The sequence below is a fragment of the Microtus ochrogaster genome, chromosome 10 (genome assembly GCF_000317375.1).
Source record: "Microtus ochrogaster isolate Prairie Vole_2 chromosome 10, MicOch1.0, whole genome shotgun sequence".
NCBI classification, from domain to species: domain Eukaryota; kingdom Metazoa; phylum Chordata; class Mammalia; order Rodentia; family Cricetidae; genus Microtus; species Microtus ochrogaster.
This window is the reverse complement of record NC_022016.1, coordinates 55400616-55420734: the sequence shown is the minus strand read 5'-3', so window position 1 is coordinate 55420734 and position 20119 is coordinate 55400616. Positions and strand designations below refer to the sequence as shown.

Sequence of the window (20119 nt, the reverse complement as noted above, 5' to 3'; positions counted from 1 at the left end):
ATAATAAATAAATAAATAAATAAATAAATAAATAATTTAAAAAAGATTATGTTGTATGTTAAAGCTAGTTATATGTGTTCTCATTTTCAACCACAAGAGGTCTCTTTCCTCATGACTTCCAGGAGTCTAAAATCGACCTCCTTGATCGGAAGGAGGATGTGAAGAAGAAGCTGAAGAAAGCTTTCTGTGAGCCAGGCAATGTGGAGAACAACGGGGTTCTGTCCTTCATCAAGCATGTCCTCTTTCCTCTCAAGTCTGGTAAGAGTCCCCTGCTTGTTTTTCAGGGGCCAAGCTGGGAGCTCCAAGTTCCTTGCTTAGGACTATCATAGTCCTGATGCCATATATACGATGCTCACTGTGAGCTGTCCCTCAGTTGTCTGGTGTGCATGACCAGGAAGGATCTGAGAGATTGTCGGCCTGCAGAGGATGTCAGAAATGAGAGAGGAGACAAACATGCTGAACTAGAGCTCTTTTTTCTTTTGCTTATTTTTCAAGACACAGTTTCTTGTAGCCCTAGCTGTCCTGGAACTCATTCCAAGCTGGCCTAGAACTCACAGAGATGAACTTGCCTCTGCTTGCTGGGTGCAGGGATTCAATGTGTGCACCACCACTGTCCAGCTGAATACAAAATAATTCTAAGCCATGATTTTTGTTGAATACAGTGTGGCTGCTTATCCAATTAAAGAACAGGAAGGCTCTTTGTAGGGAGCTTATCTAATGCGAGTCAGCTCCTAGGAAGGCTCATTGTAGAGTGCACAACTAAATAATCCCAGCACCAAAACATGAAAAAATAGAATGCCAGGGCTGGTGAGAAGACTGGTGAAAGTAAAAACCTTTAAATATGATGCGTGTGCACATGTGTGTGCACAGACACACACACACAAATAGCAAATCTACAAATAGTGATGCGTTGGGTGGAGGAATATCGTGTCTGCAGTTACTCACTGGTTTCTTGGTATGTTGTAGAGTTTGTGATCCTGAGAGATGAGAAGTGGGGTGGAAACAAAACCTACACCGTTTACCTGGAGCTGGAAAAGGACTTTGCTGCTGAGGTAAGGCTAGAGGAAGAGTGAATACACTCTCAAGTCTAACAGTCTCTCCCTCCCGACTGCCAATCTAGTGAACAAGCCACACACCTCTGTCCTGATTTCCTCTGAGACTGTTTTGTTAATGACTTAGATTTGGATTCAGGTAGTTTATTAAGTAGATGGGCAAATGCCTAAAATAGTGATCTTCATCAGCCTCCAAGGAGCTAGATGCATTGCAATAAAGAGCCTTTCTCCATGGCCGCACCTACAGGCACATACCCATACCAGACATTTATATACTGGTATAGGAGGTACTTCTGTATTTATGTTGCTTTCATTGGTTGAATAAAGATACTGGCTTGGTCTTTTGATAGGGCAGAATTTAGATAGGTGGAGTAGACCGAACAGGATGCTGGGAAGAAGGACAGACTGGAAGTTGCCATGATTCTCCTGGTTAGACTCATGCCAGTAAGCCACAGTCAAGTGGCGATACACATTAATGGAAATGAGTTAATCAAGATGTAAGAGTTAACCAATAAGAGGTGGGGGGCTGGAGAGATGGCTCAGTGGTTAAGAGCATTCATTGCCTGCTCTTCCAAAGGTCCTGAGTTCAATTCCCAGCAACCACATGGTGGCTCACAACCATCTGTAATGAGGTCTGTTGCCCTCTTCTGGTCTTCAGGCATACACACAGAAGAATATCATATACGTAATAAATAAATATTTTACCAAAAAAAAAAGATAGACGGGCGGCCAGGACAAAAAACAGGCCTGCCGGGCAGCCAGGAGCTGGGCGGCGGGACACGGCCCACTCCTCTTTCTACAATATACATAATTAAAAATAAAAATCAAATCCTTCGTTTAAAAAGAGGAAGTAGGCATGTTTAGCTAGAAAACAAGTCTATATTCTGTCTTCACTATAAGAAGAGTTTCCCAGAGGAGAGACTAGGTTTTCTTGTGACTCCAGAGGATCAATACAATACTGTGGGTTGGGAGAAAAGGGTTGGAGACAGTTCAGTGGTTAAGAGCACTTTCTGCTCTTACAGAGAACTGGGGTTCAGTTACCCACATCAGGCAGCTCACAACTGCCTGTGACTCCAGCTGCAGACTCTGCTGTGCTCCTCTTGCCTCCACAGGCAGTATTGTACACACACATACACATGTAACTTTTAAAAGATGAAAAAGATTTATATACATATATTAAATTTGTTTTGGGGTTTTTTGTTTGTTTTGGTTTTTGGAGAAAAGGGTTATATTGGATTTTTAAAACACGGTCCTTCTATGTAGCCCTGACTACCCTGGAACTCACTGGCCTCTGCCTCCCCAGTGCTAGGTTTAAGGTAGGTACCAATATGCCCCAACTAAGAGAAAGTTTCTAATAGACTGGAGAGTTGGTGACAGTGGGCTGACTCACTTGGCTTTGCATTCCCTTCCCTTAGAGGTGTGGGGGCAACAGCTGGGGAACAACTTGGGGGAAGCTAGACATAAGCAGGTTTGAGTGGCAGCCCAGAGACTCTGATCTCTGAGGTCTGGAAGCTCGTGTGGCCCATTTAGGGATGTGTTGAAAATATTACTCTGAAACCCTTCTCTGTTGTCTGAGGCAGGCCACAGAACCCACACCACTGAAAGCAGTTCTTTGTGGGACTGCTGAGCAGAATTAGAAGGAATGCTTCTGGAAAGTTCTGCAGCCGCATATTCCCACAGTACTTGCCACAGTGGAATTTCAAGTCTGGTGTGTCTATGTATTTTTTAGATTTTCATTGCCTGGGACACAAGCCACTCTGGTGACATGTGGCTGTGGAGCACTTATGGTGTGGATACTGCAAGCAAGAAACTGAATTTTAATTTACATCTGGATAGCTTTAGGCCTAAAGCTTTCATTCAAAGTTAACTATTCCCAAGGAAATGAAGACATAGCATCAGAAACAGAAATGCTGTCATTGATGTATTACAATATTCATACCTAAGGATGTCCCTTCAGAATATCTAAGTACTTCCAGATTAGATTTAGGTACAAAAAGGTAACTTCAGGATATAGACAAAATACTGAATTTCAACTTGGAGGTGGTGGCACATGCCTTTAATCCCAGCACTGTCCTGGAAATCCTTCTGAAGACCAACGTGGCTTCTGAACTCCCAGAGCTGCGCCTGCCTCTGCCCTGAGTGCTGGGATAAAAAGTGCGCCACCACACCGGGCAATGTGCCTGTGTTTTGACAGCAGCATTTCATGTGAGGTCATGTGGAAGGCAACATGCCTGTGTTTTGACTGCAGCATTTCGTGTGTGGTTGTATATGGAATTTTTCTTGTGTTACTGTTGATGCTCAGACTTTGGAGCATTCCAGATCTGCCCTGCAGGTGAGGATGCTCAGCTGCACACCACAGAGCAGTGCCGCTCACCACCGCCACCATGTTATATGGCTCGGTCCTCACTCTGACTCAGATATACCTGCTGTCCTCCTCATTTTTATTTATTAATGGTTTAAATTTTTTTTGCTTGTTTATTGTTCTCTGAGTCTGAAGCTTGCACAGTGCCTAGGCTGGCCTTGACATAAGCAACCTTCCTGCCTCAGCTTTTCGAGGGTTGAGGTTACGGGTGTGAGTCGCACGTGCCCAACCTGTTTTTCTCATTTTTTTAAGTGAACCGAGACTGGGCTGAGGATGTAGCTCAGTGGTAGAGAGCTTGCCTAGCATGTACAAGACACTGGGCTCAACCCCCAGTACCTCAAAAGAAAGAAAGGAAGAAAATAGTAAAAGTCATCATCATCAAAGCTTAAAAGGGGTTACACCACTAACCAGAACGTTAATCCTTACAAGTCTAACTTGGTTTTCAGACCTAGGGTTACCTGGGTGAACATTTTCTTGTGGGTAACATTTGGCTTATGGCTCAAAGCATAAACAGAAAGACAAGAAGAATAGCAGAATTAGAATAATGAGTGCCAGGTAAAGATGGTGCACACCTTTAATCCCAGCACTTGGAAGACAGAGGCAGGTGGATCTCTGCAAGTTTGAGGCCAGCCTGGCCTATAGAATAAGTTCCAGGAGAACCAGGGCTATGCAGAAAAACCCTGTTTCAAAAAACAAAAACAGAAACAACAAAAAAAGAATGACAAGCACATTCAACCTTTGAAAGTCCTTAAGCTAGAACAAAATGCAAAGTCAAAAGATCTGGATGCCAGGCTGAGTGCAGTGGCAAGCGTTTGTAATTCCATCATTCATGAGGCTGAGGCAGGAGGATTGTGGGTTTGGGAGTAACCTAGGCTACATAGTGAAACTTGTCTAGACAGGCAGGCACCCGACTTTGGGACCAGTCATCTTTCTCTGTTCCACCTTGTCTTGTAAGAATGTTGTAAATCGGCCAGGCGGTGGTGGCGCACGCCTTTAATCCCAACACTCGGGAGGCAGAGGCAGGCGGATCTCTGGGAGTTCGAGGCCAGCCTGGTCTACAAGAGCTAGTTCCAGGACAGGCACCAAAGCTACAGAGAAACCCTGTCTCGAAAAAAAAAAAAAAAAGAATGTTGTAAATCTCAAGACTGCTGGGAACATATGTCTGTCTCCAGTGTCGCCTCTCTCTAATAGATTCTGGTATCCAGGCCTCATCTCAACAGGCCTTGTCTTCTTCTGTAGGTTGTACACCCAGGAGACCTAAAGAATTCTGTTGAAGTCGCCCTGAACAAGTTGCTGGACCCCATTCGAGAAAAGTTTAATACCCCAGCCCTGAAGAAGCTAGCCAGTGCTGCCTACCCAGATCCTTCAAAACAGAGTAAGGCCAGCTGGAAAGGCGCCTGGAACTGGGACCACACATAGAACCTCCTAGTCTAGTCTGTGTTCACTCAACCTGCCCCTTGGGTTTGGTGAACTTGTCCCCAGTTGGTATTCACAGTGGTGGTCTGTTCACAGTTGCTCAGGCTTCCTGAAAAATCGCATCTTAACAGCCTCCCTGCTCCTGTCTCTCTGCTTCTGTCTTGTGAGTTGGTCCTCCAGTTACCCATGATGCTGAGGTGCTGCTGTATATACCTTTGTGTGACCCATCCAGAAGAGACAAAGTATGCATGGATTTTTATAGACAGAAATACCCATAGGTGGCCAGACTGCTACAGGCCCTGCCTTGCAGCTTACTTAGTAACAGAGAAAAGGCGAGGTGGGAATTGTGGTGTCCCTTCTGTAAGGCTGCTGGGTCTGTGGTAAAGTGTAGCTTGGTGGGTGGGCTCTGTGCTTCTCTCCTAAATCCTGCCTGGTTTCAGTAGTCTCATCCAGCACAGTCAAAACTGGCCTGCCATTGCGGTGGGAGAGGAAGAGAGTCCTAACTCCGTGGCGTTCTTCTCATTTCTAGAGCCCACTGCTAAAGGCCCTGCCAAGAATTCAGAACCAGAGGAAATCATCCCGTCCCGGCTGGATATGCGTGTAGGCAAAATCATCAGTGTGGAGAAGGTACTCATTTTTCACTACTACCCAGAGAAGCAGAGGAGGGTTAGGTTTGTATTTCCATTTGGAGGAAACATAGCTAGAGAAGGGACGTAGCATCCCTGGGGTCATATTGCAAAGCAGAAGCCAGGTGTCTAATTGCAGGCAGTTTCTGAACTTTATACAACACAGCTAGGAACCTGGAGAGATGGACACGGGTCAGAGAACTTAGCCATTAATGTGGCCCGATGTACTATGTACCAGCTTGCCTGGACTAGCTTCTGGTCTTACCTTAGGTTGGCCAATTGCCCCTTAGACAGTGGCTGCAGGGAGGTGGACTTCCATTTTTCTGCAGACAGGTCATGTGATCAGTCATTGGCTGGGAACCATTGTTCTAGGCCTTTTTAACACTGGTGTTGATTTGCTTGACCCTGTATGGCCACAAGCCTCCCAACCAATGGACAGACTACTTGATGTGGCTGCTGGTGCTTCCACCTGAGATAGTGAAGCCAAGATTCATCCACTCTACCTCCCAGACATCTGGAACCCTTGGTGTGGTACTTGGGGCACAATGGTGGTCACTAACAGTCCAGGCTACCTAATTTCTGCTAAGAGATTTTTCCACAAGCCATTAGGGTCATTTTCTCAACTCTAGCCCCTTGAGGAGTAAATGTTCTTTCAAGGCATGTTCTCAAAACCAGGCATGATAATACATGCCTGTAATCCTAGGACTTGGAAAACTGAGGCAGGAGAATTACCGCAAGTTAAAAGCCATCCTTTGCTACATAAATGAAAAAAGAAAAAGACAGGTGCAGGGGAGCTTTGGAGAGAGCAGATGCAGCAATGGCTCACCAGGCGTTTGGTCTACTCCACTCTGACCATCTCCCGTTTGCTTGTCTGTTAGGGTTGAAGGGAATGTACCACGTGTGGAGGGTAGAGGACTCATTTCTCTCCTTCCCCGATATGGCACCTGGGAAGCTAACAAGTGGTCGGGCTTGGCGGCAGGCACCTTTACCCACTGAGTCATCTCTCTGTCCCTGACAAGAATTTCTTGCTGGCAGCACCCAGATGCAGATAGCCTGTATGTGGAGAAGATTGATGTGGGGGAAGCTGAACCCAGGACTGTGGTGAGCGGCCTCGTACAGTTTGTGCCCAAGGAAGAACTACAGGATAGGCTGGTGGTGGTACTGTGCAATCTGAAACCCCAGAAGATGAGAGGAGTAGACTCCCAAGGCATGCTTCTGTGTGCATCCATGTGAGTGACGATGGGGAGGTCAAGCGTGAGAAATTAGTCTGTATGATGCCCTCTGTGTGCCTTGTGCAAGCCCTAAGAAAATGCCCCTTCCACACTGATGCTAAAAGATAAGGCATGAGCCAGGTGGTGGCGGCGCACGCCTTTAATCCCAGCACTGGGGAGGCAGAAGTAGGTGGATCTCTGTGAGTTTGAGGCCAACCTGGTCTACAAGAGCTAGTTCCAGGACAGGAACCAAAAAGCTACGGAGAAACCCTATCTCGAAAATCCAAAAAAAAAAAGAAAGAAAGAAAAGAAAAGGGTTGCTGTGCGTAAAAGATACACTGTTAAGATAAAACTAGATCAGTAGTATGGCACAGTAGCACACATCTTTAATTCCAAAAGATCACCAAGAGTTCAAGGCCAGCCTGGTCTACACAGCAACTCCTAGAGCAACATAGTGAGACCCTGCCTTGAAAAAAATTTTTTTTAGTTAAAAAGTAAAATGAAAATGGAGAGATGCTGGGCATGGCAGCACCTACCTTTAATCCTAGCACTTAATGGGGAAGGTCTCTATAAGCCTAGTTTACATATCAAGTTCTAGGCCAGCCTGAGCTACACAACTCAGGTTGGTGGAGCTCTTGCCAGGCTGGCGAGCTCAGAGTTTGTTCTCTAGCACCTCATAGAAGTGAGTATGGTACCCACACCTGTGATCCCAGCACTAGGGAAGTAGCGGCAGGTGAATCAGTTCAGGTACAGCCTGGGCTACATGAGACTCTCCAAACAAACAAACAAACAAACAAACATAAATGAAGGTGTCACTCTACAAGTAAGAGGTGGATCCCAAATGCAAACCTGTTGTGATTGGGTACAGATCATTGCTGGAGACCCAGATATTACTCTTTCCAGAAAAAGAGGTATTGAATCCTGGGCTAAGTGTTCAGAGATGTGGAAAAGTGACCAGGACCTTCTGGGCTATGGCACTAAGGACATCCTAAATCCCTTTAGGGCCCCGAACACTTTAACATCCACAGCTGTTGGGAAATCCATCATCTTGCCTTTTGTCCTGTTTTTCCAGAGAAGGGGTGAGCCGCCAGGTTGAACCTCTGGACCCTCCGGCAGGCTCTGCTCCTGGAGAGCGAGTATTTGTGAAGGGCTACGAGAAGGGCCAGCCAGATGCGGAGCTCAAGCCCAAGAAGAAAGTCTTTGAGAAACTGCAGGTAAAATGCCACTGTCCTCCCTTGCCCAGGTTGCCCCAATGAGCTGTTAGAATTAGCAGTTGCCAGCCGGGCGGTGGTGGCGCACACCTTTAATCCCGGCACTCGGGAGGCAGAGGCGGGAGGATCTCTGTGAGTTCAAGACCAGCCTGGTATACAAGAGCTAGTTCCAGGACAGGTTCCAAAGCTACAGAGAAACCCTGTCTCGAAAAACTAAAAAAGAAAAAGAAAAGAATTAGCAGTTGCCTCGTTCCCACTTCCCCACTGAGTGAGGGGCTTCAGACACTTGCTTGTCCATTTGATCACAGTCTGAGAAAGCAGCAGATGGGAGCTCATCCCCATTTTACCTCAGGCTTTGACCTTCCAGGCCAGAGCAAATAAATGAATCTTGAGTAAGGCACTCACTAATCCGAATATGGCCTGCCCCAGTTGTCCTGGACTCACACATTTTTTCAATAAATATCACGTTCAGAAAACTACAGAGAAACCCTGCCTCGAAAAAAATAAATAAAATAGTCACGTTCAGAATATATGTGTCAGGCACTATTCTAAATTTCTGAACTATACCAGTGTAACAAATTAGCGCTCTATTTATAATAACAAATATTATAAAAACTGTGTTAAAGAGAGAAAATATCCACGGTCCTGCTGGGTATGTTGGTGCCTTTATGTAATTCCAATACTTAAGAAGCAGAGATAGGAAGAATGCCCCAAATTCATTGCCAATCCGGTTTTAAAAAGGAGGTCCAGGCCATCCGGGGCTAGGGCTACACAGTGAGACCTTCTCAAAACAAAAAACATAGACATTTATTTCCAGTCCTGTCAATCAAGGCTACTAAAATAAGCCTTGATTGCCTCTTTCAGATCTTCTGCTGGACAGAGGAGCATTTGGGTTATTCTGCTTTTCATTCCTGAGGAATCATGTGTATGGTGTATTGAGACCTATAAGCTGCTATAACCGGCTTGGGGTGCATTTCAAGCAAGACCCTAGGTTTGATCCCTGGCATCATCACACATACCAGGGCTGCAGTGATATCAGTAATCTACAAGTCTTTGTATTTATTCATAGAAGTGAATGTGCTTATCAAAAGATAAAAACATGGGAGCCTTTGGGAAACCACTCACGCTGAGCCAGGGATCATGTGTTGTAGAGCACACCTTCAATTCCAGCACTCGAGCAGAGGCAGGAGGCCAGCCTGGTCTACACAGTGAGTTCCAGGACAGCCAAGACTACTCAGGGAGATCCTGTCTCAAAAACCAAAGTCAAGCCAGGCGATGGTGGCGCATGCCTTTAATCCCAGCACTCGGGAGGCAGAGACAGGCGGATCACTGTGAGTTCGAGACCAGCCTGGTCTACAGAGCTAGTTCCAGGACAGGCTCCAAAGCCACAGAGAAACCCTGTCTTGAAAGGAAAAAAAAAAAAAAAAAAAAAAACAAAGTCAAAAAGTTGGGCCAGTTCATGTTAATAATGTAGTAATAATTTTTTGTTTGTTTGTCTCGTCCAGGCCGATTTTAAGATTTCTGAAGAATGCGTTGCACAATGGAAACAAACCGACTTCATGACCAAGCTGGGGTCCATCTCCTGTAAATCACTAAAAGGGGGTAACATTAGCTAGCTGGCCCAGCATCCTCCTCACATTATCCGCCGTCTCAACTTGTGGTCCCCATCACCCGTTCCCACCTCAGGTCACTGAACCTCCAAGTCTGGAACTGTTGATTAGACATGGACTTGGTAAGGGACAGCTCACCTTCCTACCATCTGGGCTCATCCCACCTGACTGCAAGGAAACTGACTGCTTGGGGTCAGGACGGCTGCCCAGTGCAGGCAGCTGACTTGAGAAACCTGGTTTCAACAGAACCAAGAGAAAAAGTTTATTCCACCATCCTTGTAATTGGAAAAACACGGGTTTCCAAGCTGGAATCTAGTGCCTGATCTGGGCTAATTACAGTTTCTCCCCAACAGGAAATTGTGGGATTTGAAAAGAAGGAAAAACGGCCTCGAGGTCTACCAAGCATCCCAGGGCTGGCAGCATTCTCAAGGCCTGCCTACCCTGAGGCTTGGCACCAGTGCCAGGGTCTGCCCCAGCTCTGGGGTTTCCCTGGATCTGGCTAGGTTGGGATTCCCTAAAGCAGATGTGTCAGCAGCAGGATGGGCATGGACTGACACAGTGTGGTGCTTTCTTCAGAATGGGATACTTCATAAGGCATCTCAATCCAATCACCACCACTGTCAAATTCAAATAAAGTGTCTGAACCACACTAACTAGGAGGTGGCAGCGGCTATATCACCTAACCTAGGACTGCTGACTTTGGGATGGGGCAGACATGTAGATGACAGACACCGAGTTTCCCCCTGCTTAGTACTAAGCAGGAGGCAGGAGACCACCTCTTCTGACTGCAGCTCCAGAGCACTGCCCTGTCCTAGCACAACCAGGCCTTGTGTGGTTCATCAGCAGGGGATCGGGTTCATACTGTCGTGAGACGTGCGCTCCGCAGACCTTGTTACATACATTACTCAGCGTCACCTGTGTCACGTCTGGAAAGAGTAGTCACAGCCAAGTTTCAATCATTTAATTAATACCTTTTAATGAAACACAACTTTGTCACGTGTCTCAAGCTTCTGAGAGGGAGTGGGGGAGGACTGTTTATATAGACATATCAAAGACTCAAAAATTTACGGAAATATATATATATTTCTCTCTTCTAACATTCTTATGCAAATTACAAATCAGAGGCTTTTATCTCTCTATTTGCACAAGGTCAAGCTTATCTACCCCAGAGGACAAATATTAATTGCCCCTCTTAAGAGTCTCCTTTCTTTGTACAAGCAGAGAAGATCCCAAATTAGGGCAAGAGTAACCCTGGAGGGGGAAGATGCTGCTTCCCACCCCCAGCAGCTCCCAGATCACTGCTACCAGGGCCTGGTTTGGATCCTGGGGCAGAACAGTGCTTACTGAATGATTGTCCTCCCTCCCCACCTCATGGGACAGTGACATCTGCCTAGCAGCAGCCCCCATCACACACTGGGCAAGGGAAAGACAGCGACAAACAAGCAATCCTAACAAGGGGCTAAGGGTCCTGACCTCTCACATTTCCCCGTTTCTCAACAGGAAAGTCAGTAGCAAGGGGTAGTGTGTCGCTCTTGGTAGTGGAGAAGCTAAAGGCCAAGATCTCTTGCCAGGCTCAAGCCCCCCTTGAAAAAGACTCAAGAGGTGGCCATAAAGAAGGTACAGCCATAGGAGCTGATAGAGACTCCAGCCTACCTAGAGGTGGCACAGGCTGACAGTGAGTCACTAAATTCCAGGAAGAGATTAGTAGCAGAGGCTGCCATCTGGGGATAGCCACCAGCCTGCCTACTTAGGATCACTGGGTATCCCCCTTGGACTTCCCATCCTTGCTGCTCAGCCTCGGCTCCCTTCACCTGGCTGAATGCAGCTGCAGAAAGGACATGCACCAAAGAGTAGAGACAGGTCAGAGAAGGAATGAGGGCCGGGCCTGGGCCCACTGCCCAAGTAAGTCCCTGCCAGGCTCTCCTCCCACCTTGGCAGTATCCCCTGACAAGATAAAACAGACACATCCCATGAGCTCTTGGCTCTGAAGTTGTGCCCATCCACCCAAACCCAATCAAGTGTCACAGGACAGGTGCCCAGCATGCCAAGATCCCAGATAGCTTCCTACTCTGGTCTGGTTTTTGGTTTCTTAGTGCAGTGCCCACAGACCTCTGGTTCTTCCTCCCCTCATCCATGAGTCCCCTATAAGGAGGAGCACCTGACAGAACTGGAAGGCAGAGGAGTGGTTGGTGGTAAGTTGAGGCACAGGAAGGCTAGCCCCCTCTGTACCTTTTGTGCTTTGGAATTCCACAGCCCCACCCCTGCCACCAGCCTGGGAAGCCTGTGGGGATGACTAGCCCACCTCCAAGAACTAAGGAAAGGCGTGGACTGGACTGGCAGAATGGATAGACTGGTCCCAGCTAAGGACTGATTCTGCCACCATGTAAACAGGCTCTTGGAATGTGGTTTCGTGAGCCCTGGAGGATGGACATGCAGTCACTTTGCAAAGGGCTTTGATTCTGGACTACAACATACATGATTCCCGACATGAAACAAAATAAACACATGTTCTGCTCCCACCTCTGTGGCCTTGAGGTGGGAGTGGGTGGTGGAGGGCTGGGGGCACAGCCACCCACTCCCACCAGCTACCTTCTTCAAGATGAGGCTAAGGCCAAGGCTGAAGGACTGCTGGAGGAAAAGGCATGAGGGCGGGGTGACCTGGAGGATGGGCAACATCCTTGCATAAACATGGAAGGCTGTGGAGATTAAGGCTGCAGGCATCCTTCCTTAGGCTAAGTGCCATGTCCTCTCTTCCTTGGAGCTGCTCGGGTCCCTGAGAGATTGTGTTCCTGGGATGGATCAGCAGTGCCAGGTGATGATGGCCAGACCAGTCTCTTCTAGGGATCTGTGAGGAAAGCGACACTCAGCAGGCCTGACAAGAAAGCCTAAGACACATGCTCACCCAACCTTTCTGTATCCCCTCCCTCCCTCACTTCACCGATGCTGCGCAACACTTTTTTTCAAGACAGGGTTTCTCTGTATAGCCCTAACTGTCCTGGAATTAGCTCTGTAGACCAGGCTAGCCTCAACTCACAGAGATCCACCTGCCTCTGCCTCCCAAGTGCTCCGGATTAGAGGTGTGCTCCACCACTGCCCCCCCCCCAGCATTGGGTGAAACACTTTCAAAATGGGTGTCTCTGCCCCATTTTACAACATGAGATGGGAAACGATGTGAACTGAAATATACTCAGCTGCCAGAGTGTTTGTATCCCATGTACCCCTCCTCCCTCCGATTCCTCTCACTAGTGACTCCAGAGAACCGATTCTGCACCAGTGTCTACAGTACCTGAACCAGCGGGGGGCATCTTCTCTGTACCCGCCAGCTGCACACCTCCATTCTCTGCCAGCTCCCCCTTAGTCCTGTCCTCAGCGTGAGGGAGCCCGTTGGTGGACGGAGCACTGGGAGACTCAGCCCTAGGAAAACTGGGGGAGGGAGGAGGGACTCCCACAGAGGGTTTGCGGGCCACAGGTGGAGGAGCCTTGGAAGGCTTTTTCTGGGTCTGGGATGGCCGCTGCTCTGAAATGCTCCGAAGTTCAGCCACCAGATTGCGCTGGAGGTCAGCCTGGGCCTCGGGGGACACGGGCCGCTCAAGCTGCAGTTTTCTGGTGCCCTTGGAGAAGATGAAGCTGGCCTTGGAGGCAGGAGATTGTGGAGACCGTGGCTCTGCCTCTGGTGGTCCAATAGGCAGAGAATTTCCAGGGCTCTCAGTGGCAGCCAAGCTGGAGGCTTTGAGTCGGACGGCAGCATGGAGCCCAGAGGAGGGGGCAGGCACTGGGCTGGCCCGCCCTGACAGGGCTCTTCGCAGTGGCTTCTGGGGGGCTGATGACCCTGGAGATGAACTTGGAACCCCTGTGGAAGCACCCACAGAGCGAAGCCGTACCATCTGCAGGAGTGAGGGTGTGACCAGAGGTGTGCCAGCATCCTCCTTAGGAGCCCCACTGTTCTTGCCCACAGAATCCTTCTGAGGGAGCTTGGCCAGAGGTTCTGAAACAGAACTAGCTGGAGGTGGAGGTGGAGCTGGAGGAGCTGGTGGAGGGGTTTGGGTATGCTGGGGTGAGATTTGGGATGAGCTAGCAGCTGAAGTAGTGGTAGCCAGGGAGCTGCAGGGCTCCGGAGGGCCAGGCTCCAGGCCTGCAGAGAAGAAGACCTCTTCAGGTGGAGGAAAGTCAGCCATGGACAGGTCCTGTTCCTCAGGGGCAGGAGGTGGTGGTGGTGGCCAGCTGGAATCTGGGAGGGACTCCTCAGCAGTCTCTGGAGCAGGGGGGACTTCCTCAACCACCTCAGGTTTCTTACTAGGAGGTGGGGGTGGGTGATAAGATGGGGGTGGGGACGGTGGGGGTGACTGGTCTTTGGAGGCAATGGGAGACTCCTGGAGTGAAGTCAGGGTTGTCTGAGGCATGGAAGGGGATGCAGGACTGGTGTCAATGGTAGAAGCTAGCCCAGGAGCCACAGCAGGGATAGCCACAGCAGGGGCAGCCACAGCAGGGGCAGCCACAGCAGGGGCAGCCACAGCAGGGGCATCTTGGTTAGAGCTCTTGGTCTTGGACGGTGGTGGAGAGAAAGGAGCAGGCACCTTAGGATGAGGAGGTATGACAAACCTGTCACCCACGGGGGTGGACATCTGTGGACCAGAACGGTCAGAGGGAGTAGGGTCTGAGGAAGAGGAACACAGAGAGGTGAGGGAAGAGGACACAGAGGCCCCAGGAGATCGAAGGGATGTCACTCGATCTGGTTTAGGGGGCTGAGCCTTGCCTGGGGAAGCAGGAGCACCTGCCAGACCCTTGTGAGGGAGAGTTGGGGTACCGCTTTGGCTCGAGTATCCACTAGAAGGTGAAAGTGTCCGTTCTGGGGAACGTGGAGGACGCCTGGAGCCACCTGGAGACAAGCCAGAGCCCCAGCTGCCTGCTGAGCTGGGTGGACAAGCTGCTGCTCCCACTCCCGAAGACCCACCTGTGGTGGGTGGCCGGGGCAGCTGTGGTTGCAGCTTCCGCTCAGGTTTGGGTGGCAGCCCCAAGGGCCCATCAGGTACTGCGGAGCCCCGCTGATGGAGGGAGTAGGTCCGGCGGGGAGGAGGGGGAGGCCGTTTCATCTTACGCAGCGACACACTCCTGCCAGACAACTGCCCACTGCTGCGGATGCTGGCTGTGTCTGAGACCTCAGCGGTGCTACCCCCACTGGGGGATCCCCTCCCACTACCCCCTGGAGGAGGGGATACTACATTATTGCTAGCTACAGAGCCCTCTGGATGGCCCTCAGAGCCCCCCTTAGAGGACAGAGTGGACCCGTCAGAGACAATGGTCTCCGAGGACTGAGAGTGACTCCAGGTGTCACTGGACGAGGAAGCATGGCGGCTGCGGGGCCGTGGACTTGAGGCTGAGGAGAAGCGGCCCAGCGAGCGAACAGAAGCTGGACTAGCAGACAGCAGGCTGCAGCGGCTCAAAGTGCGCAGGCTGCTGCGGCCCAGAGCCACCACATCCACTGTGGGCGGCAACACAGCATGTGGGATCAGCTTGGACAGGTAGGTGGCTTGGGGCGAGATAGACATGGCTGGACTCAATGGCTCTGGAGGTCCTGCCCCTCCTGTCAGTCCAGGCACCGCGAGAGACATAGGTCGGATCAATGGTGGTGGCCGGGTTCCCGTGGATCGACCAACAAGCGTGTCATCATGGTAAACACGGTCAATGTGGCGCTGTAGAATAGTCTCGGCATCGGTGCCAGCCTCCGTTTCTGCCTCCAGAGCCTGCAGGGACACCCGGACCCCCGTCCCTAAAGCCAGGCCCGGGGGACGACCATCCACTGTGGGAATGCGGACAGCATCCCGTGGACCATGAGGCTGTGGAGTGCCTGGAGCCTCACGATTGTTCCGCAGGCCTGAAACGGACAAGGAGATGAGTGAGCAGAGGGGCTGGCCAGGCTCTCAGTCCCTCACCACCGCCCACCTAACAAGGGCTCACCAAGTTCCTTCTGCACATGCTGAGGCAGCCCCAGCACCATGCTCCTCCGCTCCCTCCGTCGCCGCCCTGACTTTCCAGATTTGGGAAATGAGTCATGGGGTCTGAAGGTGGAGCCTAAGAACCAGTGCAGGGGAGAAAAGCCATTAGCGCAAGGTTCTGAGCACTCCAGAGCACGCTCTGTGCTGATGCAGTACTAGTAAATGTCGGCAAGGCAAGGGTTAAGACCTCTGGAAATCCCCTAAGTCAACAATGATCTTTCCATTCAGTGAACAGTTCTTATTACTTAGTGAAATATTATGTCATCATATTAAATGCTTGATAGTCATTACAATAAAGTAAATGTTCTTAATATCCTGATTTTTTTTGGAGCAAGGGGTACTACTAGAGATTGAACCCAGAGTCTTACACCTGCCCCCTGAGGCAGACCCTAGCCAGTCCTTTGGCTTCTGATTTGAGATGGGGTCTCATACAGTCTAGACCAGCCTCTAACTCACTATGTAGCTAAGATGACCCTGAATTTCTGATCCTCATGGTTCTATTTCCCAAGTGCTAGGATTACAGGTGTGTACTAACACAAGGTTTTATATAATGCCAGGGACTGAACTTAGGACTTCCTGAATGCTAGTGCAAGCACATCCCAACTGAGCTATATCCCGAGCCGTCCTTTATCATTTGTAGGACTTCAGTCAGACTCTCAAACAAGTGAAGGGTTTATATTCCTGGCCACAGTGCAGCTAGGTTACCACAAATCCAGGTTCTCAAACCCTTAACTACCTTGCTTTGGATCAGTGTCCACCATGGACCTCCAAGAGGAGTGTTTCCTAAATTCCCTAAATCACTAAGCCTAGACAAGGAGGAAAAGGGGAAGCCCAAGGTACTCCCTGGCCTAGGAATCCCAGCAGGTGGAACACACCTCTGCGCTGGATCATCTCTGAACGGACGGAGAGAGCATCCTCTGCCGTGGAGCTCTCGGTCATGTAGGACTTCTGACTGCAGAAGGAAATGGTGTCTTCATCCGGCCCCGTCCGGGACGACTGTTGGAAGAAGATCAGCTTGGACAGGCTGCCTCAGGCCTCTCACTGGAATTTTCCCTCACAGATTCTCCCAGCATCACCGAGCACTGAGCAGGTACCAGATGGAGCAAGCCTGGACTAGCTGTCAGAGGTCATTTGATCTACCTCTTCAACATACAGAAGAAATCAATCCAGGGAGGCCCAAAGCATGCATGCCAGAAGCTAAGTCAGAAGGGAAGAGCAGGGCAGAGCTGGGCACAGGGCTCACCTGGATGCTCTGGGTGTCTCCATGGTCCCAGCCACCCTTGCTCAGTTTCTGTCTTTCTAGAAGATACCAGAAGGGTGTGTCGGCCTAGGCCCCTGACCCCCAGGAGCTGAGAGCAGCACCAGAAAACAGGGCAGCGGAGAGTTACCTTGGTGCTGCAGGGAGCGGAGCCCCTCCTGAGCCTGCGTGTGCAGCTCCTCCAGGTGAGGTGGCCTCCCACTGGGGAAGAAGACGTTGTCCTGGTGTTCATCTACCGCAGATCCTGGCCCCTGGCTGGGCCCTGCACTCTGACGTTTGTCACTCTCCGCCTTGGCAGAGCCTGATGGGATGGGAGGAGGAAGTGAGACCCAAAGACATACGGGTCCTGAAGATTCCTAAGTACAGTAACACAGGCAGGTAGCGCACCTACAGTCGCTGTCTACCCCATGTACGTACACTAACTATGCCCAAGGGTGCGTATATCTGAGTAATCACAACACATAATGGACCAACACACAGGCCCACTACATCGACAAATTCCCAGGCTTCTGTCATTTTACACATGAACACTACTCAAGTGTAAACCCATGACTGCACCTACGCCGGCTTCCACAGACCCACATGACACTATTTTGCGTACACACAGTGTCTAAGGTTCACAAACTGCATCCGCGAGTCACTCGGGGCTCTACACAGAAGCCCCTGAAACACACAGTGCCCACAGCAATTACATTTCTTGTCTCTGAGACCTGAAGCTTCATTTTAAAGGAAAACAAACCACCTTCTTCAAACCGTCCCTTGGCCAGAGTCCAAGGAGAAGATGCCACGGAAAACCAGGGAGCTGTCAGTCACAATGGGGAGGATAGGCCAGGGACACCTACTCACCCATATGGCTGTCCTCTGGGGGGATGGGCAGGAGAGGGAAGAAGAGGGTTCAGGTCCCTCAGCTCCCACTGGGAACTTATCCTCTCTTGGGGGAACAGGCCAGGTATGGGCTCTCCTGGAGGCCCTGGCCTGGCCCAGGTCCAGAGAAGCCAGGGCTCCATTACAGAGGATCCTGTTACAGGCTCTGCCAAAGAGGGGCTGGTCATCTAATCCTGAGGATGGGGGCTGCATCAGCACTTTGCAGTCCCAGCCCCTCTTTAAATGAAAGCCACAATGTAAGCAAAAGTGCTGGGCGAGTCATGTGACCTTGGCAGTACCCCGAGGAGGGGCAGAAGCAAAACAAGGCCTTTAGCAGCCCCGCCCCAAGAACTGGGTCCCTAGTGCAGAGGCCTGCCATTCCCTGCTTCAGTGTTCTTCAGCAGAGAACCTGCCCCCAGAAGTCACAGGAGTCAAAGTCAGAGATAAGAGGTGCCCCAGGGGGTCTTGGGCGTCCTGCCACCCCCCCCCAATACTATGATTGTGCCAGTGGAGAAACAGGCGCCAGTGGAACTGTAGCTACAGTCACAGCAAGCGGCTAGGGCAAAACGGGACAAGTCTGCATTCCCAGAAGGGACCCTACCCTTGAAGAGCCAAGAAACTCTAGCTCCTCCGGTCAGAATCCAGGTCTGACAGCCGGCTCCCAGGCAGAGAAGTGCACCTGGTCTCCTCCTCCAAGTGAGGTCCCAGGGCACTCTTTCCTTAATGCTCCCGCCGTCCTCCCACCCCTGGGATGACTCAGGAGGGGGCTTCCTTCTCTCTAAACTGGATTATTGAGTCACACCTCGTAAGGGAGTGGGCACCCCAGCAGGGAGGCAGTCTGGCCCTAGGGCAGCAGATTCCAAGGTCAGAACACCTGGTCCAGCCTCCAGGATCCCAGGCAGCACTCAGACAAAGGCGGCAACAAAGCCGCTGGACAGAAGCATGGCTGCAAACTCACAGTGTGGCCAGCCTGGTGACCAGCACCCCCAGCCTCATCATTCTTCCTAGCCTTGGTCCCCACAAAACTAAGGATCTGGCAAAGGGAGCTGTCACCCCTTCCCTACCCTACCCCCACAGCCACACCCACTCACCCTTCTTAAACACCTCAAGAAGGGCCGAGAGGTGTCGGCCCAAGAACACTACCATGCTGCAGCAGATGGTCCCCAGAGCACCGAACAGCACTTTCAATACAGCCCAGCCCCAAGGGAACTCGGAAGGTGCAGGGATGCAAAGCAAGCTCCCTGCCAGCCAGCTGCACAGCACAGTTCCAGCAGGAGGGGGAGGGGCTGCTCCAGATTCTCCTCCCACCTTTGCGAAAGATCCCGCCCATCCACTAACCCCACCCCACCCCCCACAGGAGGCAGGGAAACAGAGGCCCAGAGACTGGGTGCTTTGCTACTGAGAAGGACTGGAGGCAGCAGAGAGAAGACACACAATACTAGCTGTGGATCGCTGACTCTGCCCCTAAGTTCTTGTCAAAACATTTGAGTGCCAGAGCTAAGGGAAGGGTCAGGTGGTAGGTGGAAGAGCCACCAGATCAGACTTGGCATGGTGCCCGTGAGGACCCAGCCATCCTGGCTAATAAGATAATTTTCTGAGGAAAGAGTTCAGCTCACGGAAAATGAGGCTTGTGAGGGTGGCAGGGACAGAGCTGGCTTCAGAATAAAACACACACACAGTGTGAGGCCAGGGAGATGCCCAGAGAATCGGGGCAGCCGAGGGCAACAGCCACTCCACTCACATGCTTGAGGAAGAACTTTCTTCCCACTCCCGCAATGTGATTAGAAAGGCTGAGAAACAGACCTGTTCCTTCAGCTACAGCTCCTCCCAGGCCCCACCCAGAGAAGTGCTCACCAGGCAACAAAGTAAAGAATTAGCCCAGCCGGTGGTGGCACAGGCCTTTAATCCCAGCACTTGGGAGGCAGAGGCAGGAGGATCTTTGTGAGTTCGAGGTCAGCCTGGTCTACAAGAGCTAGTTCCAGGACAGGCACCAAAAACTACAGAGAAACCCTATCTCAAAAATAAAAAAAAATAAAATAAAAAAAAGAATTAGCCCAGAAGCAACCCTTAGGTGGAGTTCAGAAAAACAACCAGAGGTGTGCAGGGGAGGTAGAGGAGTTAGGAAGAATGTCGGGTTCGGGTACATACTCAAATTTACCACACAAGCTGTGACTTTAATCCTAGCACTCAGGAGGCAGAGGCAGGTGGAGTTCTGAGTTTGAGGCCAGCCTGGTCTACAGATCGAGTCCCAGATACCAAAATTACACAGAGAAACCCTGTTTCGAAAAGAAAAGAAAAGAAAAGAAAAGAAAAGAAAAGAAAAGAAAAGAAAAGAGAAAGGAGGAGAGGGGAGGAGAGGAGAGGAAAAATTAAATGAATAAACAAGCCACGTGAAGTAACACATACCTGTTTCCTGAGTTTAGGACAGACATACGGTCACAAGTTCTAGACTGCATGGTCTACAAAATGAAACCCTGTCTCAAAGAAAGCAAAAACAAAACATACAGAGAGAGAGA

At 50.3% G+C, this 20119-nt stretch overlaps 2 protein-coding genes across 4 annotated transcripts in view; one reads left to right on the top strand and one right to left on the bottom strand.

Moving 5' to 3' along the window:
* Yars (tyrosyl-tRNA synthetase) overlaps window positions 1-10137 on the top strand; it is a 29168-nt gene extending 19031 nt beyond the window's left edge. Inside the window, exons 7-13 of the mRNA XM_005353201.2 lie at window positions 123-258; window positions 967-1052; window positions 4654-4789; window positions 5360-5457; window positions 6492-6685; window positions 7740-7881; window positions 9384-10137. Coding sequence (XP_005353258.1) covers window positions 123-258; window positions 967-1052; window positions 4654-4789; window positions 5360-5457; window positions 6492-6685; window positions 7740-7881; window positions 9384-9494 — 903 coding nt within the window. The 3' untranslated portion in view covers window positions 9495-10137. The remainder of the gene's footprint in view (window positions 1-122; window positions 259-966; window positions 1053-4653; window positions 4790-5359; window positions 5458-6491; window positions 6686-7739; window positions 7882-9383) is intronic.
* A 309-nt stretch (window positions 10138-10446) lies between these two features.
* The window catches only part of Kiaa1522 (KIAA1522 ortholog), a 29738-nt gene continuing 20065 nt past the window's right edge, over window positions 10447-20119 (bottom strand). For 2 of the 3 annotated variants that reach the window (XM_013348420.2, XM_013348419.2), the window contains exons 2-7: window positions 16870-17040; window positions 16725-16780; window positions 16357-16477; window positions 15444-15557; window positions 12775-15360; window positions 10447-12333 (exon numbers count right to left, since the gene is read on the bottom strand). In XM_013348420.2, coding sequence (XP_013203874.1) covers window positions 12326-12333; window positions 12775-15360; window positions 15444-15557; window positions 16357-16420 — 2772 coding nt within the window. In that variant the 5' untranslated portion in view covers window positions 16421-16477; window positions 16725-16780; window positions 16870-17040 and the 3' untranslated portion in view covers window positions 10447-12325. Of the gene's footprint in view, window positions 12334-12774; window positions 15361-15443; window positions 15558-16356; window positions 16478-16724; window positions 16781-16869; window positions 17041-18694; window positions 18764-20119 lie in introns of those variants that run through there. The other variant, XM_026782233.1, reaches the window with a different exon arrangement.